Source organism: Amblyraja radiata, chromosome 26 (genome assembly GCF_010909765.2).
Source record: "Amblyraja radiata isolate CabotCenter1 chromosome 26, sAmbRad1.1.pri, whole genome shotgun sequence".
NCBI classification, from domain to species: domain Eukaryota; kingdom Metazoa; phylum Chordata; class Chondrichthyes; order Rajiformes; family Rajidae; genus Amblyraja; species Amblyraja radiata.
Genome location: NC_045981.1, coordinates 9,884,352 through 9,894,688, shown reverse-complemented (window position 1 = coordinate 9,894,688; position 10,337 = coordinate 9,884,352). Strand labels below are relative to the sequence as shown.

General features: G+C 53.3%; 2 protein-coding genes across 2 annotated transcripts; both read right to left on the bottom strand.

Moving 5' to 3' along the window:
• Positions 1-3,923, bottom strand: npb (neuropeptide B). Its single transcript, XM_033044213.1, has 2 exons — positions 3,132-3,923; positions 1-449 (listed from the first exon to the last, which is right to left on the bottom strand). Exons 1-2 carry the CDS (start codon positions 3,387-3,389, stop codon positions 321-323), a joined length of 387 nt encoding a protein of 128 aa, XP_032900104.1. The 5' UTR covers positions 3,390-3,923; the 3' UTR covers positions 1-320.
• Positions 3,924-6,578: 2,655 nt separating this feature from the next.
• sgsh (N-sulfoglucosamine sulfohydrolase) lies at positions 6,579-10,308 on the bottom strand. Its single transcript, XM_033044212.1, is given in 10 exon segments — positions 6,579-6,764; positions 6,766-6,824; positions 6,827-6,890; positions 6,892-7,010; positions 7,013-7,046; positions 7,049-7,087; positions 7,089-7,180; positions 8,232-8,435; positions 9,176-9,257; positions 10,124-10,308. Coding segments are annotated over 10 exon segments (1,017 nt in total). The 5' UTR covers positions 10,301-10,308; the 3' UTR covers positions 6,579-6,617.
• Between the last annotated feature and the right edge of the window lie 29 nt (positions 10,309-10,337).

Here is a 10,337-nt window from a genome sequence, read left to right as displayed (position 1 = left end):
GCAGAGACACAGATTTTTTTTTAAGGCTGAAATTTAATAGTCAATGCCGATGCAGACATTATCACCAATGCATGGTTCATTTATATATTCATTCTGCATTCATACCGTAATGTATTTAACATAGAGAGAGAATCAACAACAACCCAGCAACCGCTCAGCTACAAATATGTTGGTTCATTTTGTTTTAAACAGACTGTAGATTTTGACTGGTCATCGAGTTTGGAGTTGGTTGTCTTGAATCTTTGGGAATGAATGGAGATAAAAACATTTGGTGCGAGGTGGGTGGGGGGGTCTCTTGGTGGTGTGGTGGAGAGGGTCCGTCAGACATTGCCGCAATCCTGACTGTCCAGAGAGAGGAAGATGTCGGCCTTGCACTGAAAGGTGTTGAGTCCTTCGGGAAGCAACTCGCAGGTCTGCAAACTCGGCAAGATGTCCTTCACGCACACCACCTGCAACACACACACACACACACAATGTAGGAACAGAGAAAAACAGGTGCAGGAGTAGGCTATTCAACCCTTCCAGACAGCACCGCCATTCAATATGATCAACCAAAATCAGTACCCCGTTCCTGCCTTCTCCCCACATCCCTTGATTCAGTCCTAAATGGCCGACCCCTTATTCTTAAACTGTGTGACCCCTGGTTCCGGACTCCCCCAACATCGGTGATATTTTCCCTGCATCTAGCCTGTCCAGGGTCCCGACCTGAAACGTCACTTATTCCTTTTCTCCGGGGATGCTGCCTGACCCATTGAGTCATTGATCCAGACTATTTGTGTCCATCTTAACAACATGTTCAGTTGTGGACACCGCTATTATATGTCGTTAAGGGATATGTTAAAGATGATGTTAAACTGGAAAGGGTTCAGAAAAGATTTACTGGGATGTTGCCAGGACTCGATGGCCTGAGCTATAGGGAGCGGTTGAACAGGGCAGGGCTTTATTCTCCTCCCCCCACCCCCTTCCCATTCCCCCCCCCCCCACCCCCATGCCCCAACCTCTCTCCCTGGTTTTTAAGAAGGAACTGCAAATGCTGGAAAATCGAAGGTAGACAAAGGTGCTGGAGAAACACAGCGGGTGCAGCAGCATCTATGGAGCAAAGGGAAAAGGGCAACGTTTCGGGCCAAAACCCTTCTTCAGACCCGAAACGTTGCCTATTTCCTTCGCTCCATAGATGCTGCTGCACCCGCTGAGTTTCTCCAGCACTTTTGTCTACCCTCTCGTTGTTGTCTGTGGAACTGATGCTGCACGGTTTATGCAATTTGACCTCGTTGGACAGCCTTGCAAAACAAAGCTTGTAGCAGTGTAAGATGGGGCAGCAGATGCTGGTTTATACCAACGCCAGGCACAAAAAGCTGGAGTAACTCAGCCAGGCAGGCAGCATCTCTGGAGAGAAGGAATAGATGACGTGCATGCCAGCCAAACAGATCACATATACCCCTACATCGATACAATCAGTTTCAAACTCAAGCACAATAGGTAGCGCAAAGAGGAGAATATTAGTTCAGAGTGCAGAATATTAGTTCTCAGCATTGTAGCGCATCAGTTCCAGGGACAAAGTCCAATGCTCTGAATTATTAACGTTATCAATCAGGTGGAGAAATTAATAGGCTCGGGAAGAGTGGACGTGGAGAGGATGTTTCCACTAGTGGGAGAGTCTAGGACCAGAGGTCGTAACCACAGATTTAAAGGAAGGTACTCAAAAATGCTGGAGAAACTCAGTGGGTGCAGCAGCATCTATGGAGCGAAGGAAATAGGCAACGTTTCGGGACGAAACGTTGCCTATTTCCTTCGCTCCATAGATGCTGCTGCACCCACTGAGTTTCTCCAGCATCTTTGTGTACCTTCGATTTTCCAGCATCTGCAGTTTCTTCTTAAAAACTCAGATTTAAAGGATGGCCTTTTAGGAAGGAGATGAGGAGGAATGGTGAATCTGTGGAGGACAAGTCTGTGGATATATTTAAGCCAGAGATAGATATATTATCGATTAGTTCGGGTGTCAGAGGTTATGGGGAGAAGGCAGGGGAATGGGGTTAGGAGGGAGAGATAGATCAGCCGTGATTGAATGGTGGAGTAGACTTGATGGGACGAATGGCCTAATTCTGCTCCTATCACGTATGAGCTGATGGTACCATTTTCCATCTCCATGCAAGTATTTGCAAGATTGGCACTGGATATAAACTGCCTTCAGTTACCGCCTCAAAGATGTGTTTGTTCCTGCAAACATTCACTTTGACGGATGAGTTTCATCTCTGGTCCCCACTTGGTGAGGGGGCTCCCGCCGGCGGCTCACATCACGCCCAGCACACACACACACCTTGAGATTATACATGCGGGAACAGAACGGCAGGCGCGGGTTTAAATGGAAGACACACACACACACACACAAAATGCTGGAGTTATCTCTGAAGAAGTGTCTCGACCAGAAACGTCACCCATTCCCTCTCTCTCTCTCTCTCCAGAGATGCTGCCTGTCCCGCTGAGTTACTCCAGCATGTTGTGTCTGTCTTCCAGATTGTACATCCACTTTCGAGGTTAAAACTGTGAGTTTCTTTACAATGACACTTGTTGCCAGCGGTCTGGAGACGCGACCTAAAGCGAGGATGGCGCGGGGGTTTAAACTTACATTATTTAAGGATTTACAACAGAAAATAGGATGCATTAATTAAGGAGTAAAAAAAACGGAATAATTCTGGATTTCATCCCCTGTCTAATCGCGGAGAATGTGTGTGTGAGAGAGAGAGGGAGAGTGTGTGTGTGTGTGTGAGAGAGAGAGAGAGAGGGAGTGAGAGAATGTGTGTGTGAGACAGAGAGAGAGGGAGTGAGAGAATGTGTGTGTGAGACAGAGAGAGAGGGAGTGAGAGAATGTGTGTGTGTGTGAGAGAGTGAGAGAATGTGTGTGAGAGAGAGTGTGTGTGAGAGAGAGAGAGAATATGTGTGAAACTGAGTGTCTGCTACCTCCGCCCTCTCTCAATCCCTCATCATCTCCCTTCTCTCTCTCCATCTATCCCATCCCTCTCCTCCCCTCCTCAATTCTTCTCTCCCCCCTTACTCCATTCTCTCCCCATCCTCCTGATCTCCCCCCACTGCCCCCCCACCACCACCACCCACCTCCTCTTCCCTCCGCTCACCATGTTTTTGATGAACACGGCGCCCCGGGCTGCAGGGGCGACCTTCGCTTCCACGCTGTTGTGTGCCGCGTCTCCGGGCTCCGAGCTGCGGGTGTAGGGGGAGCGGCGGATGCCGGACAGCAGCCCCGAGGCTCTGCCCACCGAGTAGTAGCTGGGTCCCGCCGCCTGCTTGTACCATGCCTCGCCCGGCCCCGGGACCAGAGCCGCCAGCAGCGCACACACCGCCGCCAGCCTCAGCGACCGAGCCAGTGGGGCCATGCTGTGTCTGTCTGTCTGTCTGTCTGTCTGTCTGAGACCCTCACTGTCTGTGTCTCTGTCTGAGACCCTCACTGTCTGTGTCTGTCCGAGTCCCTCACTGGCTGTGGGCCACTGTGTCTGTCTGCACCTGCTCACCTCTGTCTGTCTGTCTCTCTCTGTCGTTTAGTCTGGACCTGCTCACCTCCTGGAGGCTGTCTGTCTGTGACTGTGTGTCTCTCTCTCTCTGTTTGTGTATGTGTATGTGTCTCTCTGTGTCTCTACCCCTCTCTGTGTTTCAGTCTGTACCTCAGTCAGCTCTTGGACTCTGGCTCTCTCTCTCTCAGTCTGTACCTCTGTGTTCCCGTCTCTCCCTTTTCCTGTCACTGTTTCACTCTGTGCCTCTGTTCTCTGTGTAGATCTGGTCTCTGTGCCTCCGTCAGTGCCCGCTCCCAGGCAGAAGCTCAGAACTGAAAACTTTTCATCTCTGCCCTCCTTTAAATAGCCGCGATCGCTGCCGCTCCCCTCGTCCCCGTCACTGTCACACACACACACACGCACCTTGAAACAACCCCCCTCCCCTCCCCTCCTCCCCTCCTCCCCGTGGGCGGGGGCAACTCATCCTGAATCATCCAGGGATTAGGAACCGTTCACAGCAAGCAGCCCCCCACCACCGCAGAGTTGCTGCCTCCCAGCGCCCACAGACCCAGGTTCCATCCTGACCACGGCCGCTGTCTGTACGGAGTTTGCACGTCCTCCCCCGTGACCCGCGTGGGTTTTCTCCGGGCGCTCCGGTTTCCTCCCACGCTCCAAAGACGTGCAGGTTTGTCGGTCAATTGGCTTCGGTACAATTGTAAATTGCCCCTTCAGTGTGTAGGATAGTGCGGGGGTCGCTGGGTCTGCACGGACCCAGTGGGCCGAAGGGCCTGTTTCCTGCGCTGTATCTCTGAAGTTGGGAAGAAACTGTCCCTGGATCTGGAGGGTGTGTGCGTTTTCACACTTATGATGGGGGAGACTGGGGTGAGACTTCCCCTTCAGTCTGAAGAAGGATCCCGACCTGAAGCATCACCTGCCCCTCATGTTCTCCAGAGATGCTGCCTGACCCGCTGTGTGCGCTATAGACCATCAGCTCCAGTCCCTTCCAGCACAGGGTTAAAGCAGCAGCAGTTGCCAGTCCGGGTGCTCCCTCTGGCTGCGATTCTCGAGTATTGCTGCTTCTTGTTACAGCCCAGCCCAGCCCGCTTCAAAGTGGACACAAGAAGCTGGAGTAACTCAGCGGGACCTACAGGCAGCGTCTCTGGAGAGAGGGAGTGGGTGACATTTTGGGTCGAGACCCTTCTTCACACCAGTTCAAAGTGGGCACTGCCCTGCCAGGACACCGAGAATGGGATAACATTTACATTTTGAAGGTAGACAAAAATGCTGGAGAAACTCAGCGGGTGAGGCAGCATCTATGGAGCGAAGGAATAGGTGACGTTTCGGGTCGAGACCCTTCTTCAGACATAGAAACATAGAAAATAGGCCCTTCGAGCCAGCACCGCCATTCATCGTGATCATGGCTGATCGTCCCCAATCAATAACCCGTGCCTGCCTTCTCCCCATATCCCTTGATCCCACTAGCCCCTAGAGCTCTATCTAACTCTCTCTTAAATCCATCCAGTGACTTGGCCTCCACTGCCCTCTGTGGCAGGGAATAAGGGAAACGAGAGATATAGACGATGATGTGGAGAGATAAAGAAGGGACTAGTTTAGTTTAGAGATACAGCACAGAAACAGGCCCTTTGGCCCACCGGGTCTGCACCGACCAGCGATCCCCGCACATTAATACACAAGCTAGGGACAATTTTACACTTGCACCAAGCCAATTAACCTACAAACCTGCACACCTACAGAGTGTGGGAAGATCTTGGAGGAAACCCTTCCCAGGTCACAGGGAGAACGTACAAACTCCGTACAGACAGCGCCCGTATCGGGATCCAACCAGGGTCTCCAGCGCTACAAGTGCTGTAAGGCAGCAACTCTCCCACTATGCAGCCCCAAGAGGCAGCAGCCTGCAGAGTGAGAGTGAGTGAGTGAGTGTGTGTGCGGGTGCGAGTGTGTGTGTGTGTGTGTGTGTGTGTGTGTGCGTGTGTGTGTGTGCGAGTGTGTGTGTGTGTGCGTGTGCGAGTGTGTGCGTGTGCATGTGCGTGTGTGAGTGTGTGTGAGAACAAGATTGCAAATATCAGCAGACAGTTACACCAGGCGGTTGGGCTGACCAACAGTACAGTGATTTTTATTGCAAAAGGACTAGAATTCACAAAAATCAAAGAAATAATCTTGCAATTGTGTGGCAGAGTCCCACGCTGACCTACGATCCCCGTACACTGGTTACATCCCACACGCTAGAGACAATTTACAGAGGCTAATTAAGTTACAAACCGACATGTATTTAGGATCTGGGAGGAAACAGGAGCACCCGGAGAAAACCCACGTGGTCCCTGGGGAGAACGTGCAAACTCTGTACATTGTAAAAGTTCCTTAGTTTAGTTTAGTGTTAGAGACACAGTGCGGAAACATGCCCACCTTCGGCCCCACCGAGTCCGTGCCGACCAGCGGACACTAGCATTCTCCTGTGGATAGAGTCTGTGGAATTCTCTGCCTCAGAGGGCGGTGGAGGCAGGTTCTCTGGATGCTTTCAAGAGAGAGCTAGTTAGGGCTCTTAAAAATAGCCGAGTCAGGGGATATGGGGAGAAGGCAGGAACGGGGTACTGATTGTGGATGATCAGCCATGATCACATTGAATGGCGGTGCTGGCTCGAAGGGCCGAATGGCCTCCTCCTGCACCTATTGTCTATTGTCACCCGGAGAAAACCCACGTGTCCCAGGGAGAACATGCAAACTCTGTAACATTGTAAAAGTCCCTTAGTTTAGTTGAGAGATACAGCATGGAAACAGGACCTTCAGCCCATCGAGTCCGTGCTGACCAGCGTACACTAGCACTATCCGACACACTAGGGATAATTTACATTTATCGCAAGCCAACTAACCTACAAACCTGCACGTCGTTGGAGTGCGGGCGGAAACCGGAGCACCCGGGGAAAAGCCACGCAGGTCACGGGGAGAACGTGCAAACTCCGTACAGGACAGCACCCGCAGTGGGGATCGAAGGCGGCGCTGTGAGGCAGCGACTCTACCGGGGGGGGGGGGGGTGTGGTGGGGGGAGGAGGGGGGGGGGGGGGGGGTTGGGGGGTGGTCCTTGGGTCACAGCTGGTTTTACAGGGGCAGGCACTGTGGCTGCAGCTTGTAGGACCCCTGGTCTTCCAGCACTCCATCAGGGGCACAGACCCAGGGGTCGTGGGTAGCCACTGCCACTTCCTCAGCTTGCCCCTGCATGTCCTCCAGCAGCGGCCTGATAGCGGGGGTCCCACGCCAGGTTGTGGATCTCGCCCGGGTCAGCCCGGGTGTCGAAGAGCTCCCACCGTCCCGGTAGTAGTACTGGCTGAGGGTCTTGTCCCAGTGGGTGGGCCGGCCGCCCAGCGTGCGGTTTCAACAGGTCCTGGAAGGTGGGCGAGACGTACAGGTCCTGGCGATGGGAAGGCATCTTGAAGTGGAGGTTGTGGACCATGGCGGTATTGCAGGTGGTGCAGCGCCTCATGGGGTAGTACTGGTCACCTCGTGGTGGCTCTGACTGGCAAACACCGCTGCTGCCACGGCTGCTCCAACTCCAGCACCGGCAGCAGTGACCCTCCCGGTCAGGTGCACCAACTTACCCTTCCCAAAGATGCTGTAGCTGGGGTACGGGACGTCAAACCAGTCCAGGATGGTCGGGGTTATATCTGCAGAACCCAAAGGGTCAGATGGTTAGGGGCTAGTTTCACAGGCCATTCAGCCCATCAGGTCTACTCTGCCATTCAATCATGGCTGATCTATCTTTCCTGAGCTGAGAGAATGGAGCAGCTGGGCTTGTACACTCTGGAGTTTAGAAGGATGAGAGGAGATCTCATTGAAACATATAAGATTGTTAAGGGCTTGGACACGTTCGAGACAGGAAACATGTTCCCGATGTTGGGGGAGTCCAGAACCAGGGGCCACAGTTTAAGAATAAGGAGTAAGCCATTTAGAACAGAGACGAGGAAACACTTTTTCTCACAGAGAGTGGTGAGTCTGTGGAATTTTCTGCCTCAAAGGGCGGTGGAGGCAGGTTCTCTGGATGCTTTCAAGAGAGAGCTAGATAGGGCTCTTAAAAATAGAGGAGTCAGGGGATATGGGGAGAAGGCAGGAACGGGGTACTGATTGGGGATGATCAGCCATGATCACATTGAATGGCGGTGCTGGCTCGAAGGGCCAAATGGCCTCCTCCTGCACCTATTGTCTATTGTCTAGTGATCGCTGGTCGGCACAGACTCGGTGGGCCGAAGGGCCTGTTTTCGCTCTGTGTCTCTAAACTAAAAATAAACTATAGACTCTAAAGTTTAGTTTTAGTTTAGAGACACGCACGCGCACACATGCACACACGCACAGATACACGCACACGCACACACTACGCACACGCACGCATACACTCACACGCACGCACGCACACACGCGCACACACACGCACACAGGCCCTTCGGCCCGAGTCCGTGCCGACCAGCGATCACTATCCTACACCCTAGGGCGTGTGTGTGTGTGTCTGTGTGTGTGTGCGTAGTGTGTGCGTAGTGTGTGTGCGCGCGTGTGCGTGTATGTGTATGTGTGCATGTGTGTGTGCGTGTGCGTGTGCTGTGTATCTGTGTGTGTGCGCGTGCGTGCGTGCGTGTGAGTGTATGCGTGCGTGTGCGTAGTGTGTGCGTGTATCTGCGTGTGCATGTGTATGTGTGCGTGTGTGTGCGCGCGTGCGTGACGTACCAAGCAGGCTGACAAAGGCGTTGCTGACTTGCCCCCAGCGTTGACGGTGGGCCGGTGAGTGGACCACCATGGGTTCGGCCAGTCCCGGCCGATACAGGTTGGTGCGGCCATTGGGGAAGGGGATCCCATTGTCGGAGCTGTAGATCACCAGCGTGTCGTTGGCATGGCCAGCCTCCGCCAGCTCCTTCAGCACCAGGCCGATCCCTGCAGCAGGCACAGGGGAACAAGAGCAGAGGCACCGTCAGTAACCACGTATAGTACACAGGCAGGCCATTCGGCCCACCATCTCCCAGACATGAATCTGTGGGCATTCTCTGCCACAGAAGGCAGTGGAGGCCAATTCACCGGATGTTTTCAAGAGAGAGTTAGATAGGGCTCTTAGGGCTAATGGAATCAAGGGATATGGGGAGAAAGCAGGAACGGGGTACTGATTCTGGATGATCATATTGAATGGCGGTGCTGGCTCGACGGGCCGAATGGCCTACTCCTGCTCCTATTTTCTAGTTTGTTGTCACCAGTGCAAAGCTCTTGCTGTGTGCTAACCAGTCAGCGGAGAGACAACACATGGCTGACCAGACACAAAATGCTGGAGTAACTCAGCGGGACAGGCAGCGTCTCTGGAGAGAAGGAATGGGTGATGTTTCGGGTCGAGATGCTTGTGTCTGAACAAGGGTCTTGACCCGAAATGTCACCCATTCCTTCTCTCCAGAGACGCTGCCTGTCCCGCTGAGTTACTCCAGCCTTTAGCGTCTAGCTTCGGTTTAAACCAGCATCTGCAGTTCCTTCCGACACACACAGCTGATTGGAGTGTACCATGACTGGATCTTAGTCTAGACGTCTGATGGTGACGTATGGTGATCTTACCTTGGTCTAGACTCTAGACGGTGACGCACCTTGGTCTAGGCAGTGACATTACTTGGTCTAGATGGCTGACGGAGACGTACCTTGGTCTAGACGGCTGATGGTGGTGTACTGGGCAGCCAGGTCGGAGCGAGATGCGGGGGTGTCTGGCATGAAGGGTGGAACCTGGGCAGAGGGGAACAGCAGGGGGAGAAGAATCCTGTCAGGGGTGAGTTTTGCACCTTCCGTTCTACATTTTCCCCCCGTAACTCCCCGCCCCCCCCCATTTCATAGTCATAGAGTGATAGTATGGAGATAGGCCCTTCAGCCCGACTTCCCAGCTACACTAGTCACACCTGCCCACATTTGGCCCATATCCCTCCAAACCTGTCCTATCCATGGACCTGTCTAAACGTTGGGATAGTCCCCAGCCTCAACTACCTCCTCTGGCAGCTTGTTCCATACACCCACCACCATCTGTGTGAAAAAGTCACCCCTCAGATTCCTATTAAATCTTTTCCCCTTCACCTCGAACCTATGTCCTCTGGTCCCTCCATTCGCCTACTATGTGCGTCTACCAGATCTATTCCTCTCATGATTGTGTACACAGGTTCTCTGGATGCTTTCAAGAGAGAGCTAGATAGGGCTCTTAAAGATAGCGGAGTCAGGGGATATGGGGAGAAGGCAGGAACGGGGTACTGATTGGGGATGATCAGCCATGATCACATTGAATGGCGGTGCTGGCTCGAAGGGCCGAATGGCCTACTCCTGCACCTATTGTCTTCCCTCTTTTAACATTTAGAGGATATTTGGGCAGGTTGAACAGGATATGGGCCAAGCAAAGCCAACTAACCTACAAACCTGCACCTATTGTCACTGGTTGGGCCGAAGGGCCTGACTCTGTGCTATCTCCTTCAAGCAATCAAATAGTTGCAAGGTTTTGCGGAGAAATGTCGGGGTGGGATGTCTGCTCTGGGGGTGGAATGTGTAGACTAGGAGGGCGGCTGTGTGGAGCGGCCCCAGCCCCGGCCCCGGCGGGTAGTGCAGCTTACCGTCACCTGCTCGGGCCCGTAGTGCCGTGGTCTCCAGTCTGGGATCCGGCCCATCCCCGGCTCACCGTTGCCGAACTTCTCACAGAAGGAGCCGTACTGCGGGTGGGAGTGGCCGCAGCGGTGGGGGTCGTGGAACGCCACGTACAGGAAGAAGGGCCTGGAGACGGGACAACACATAGCACGGTGAGCACTGGGGGGGGGGGGGGTGGGGGGA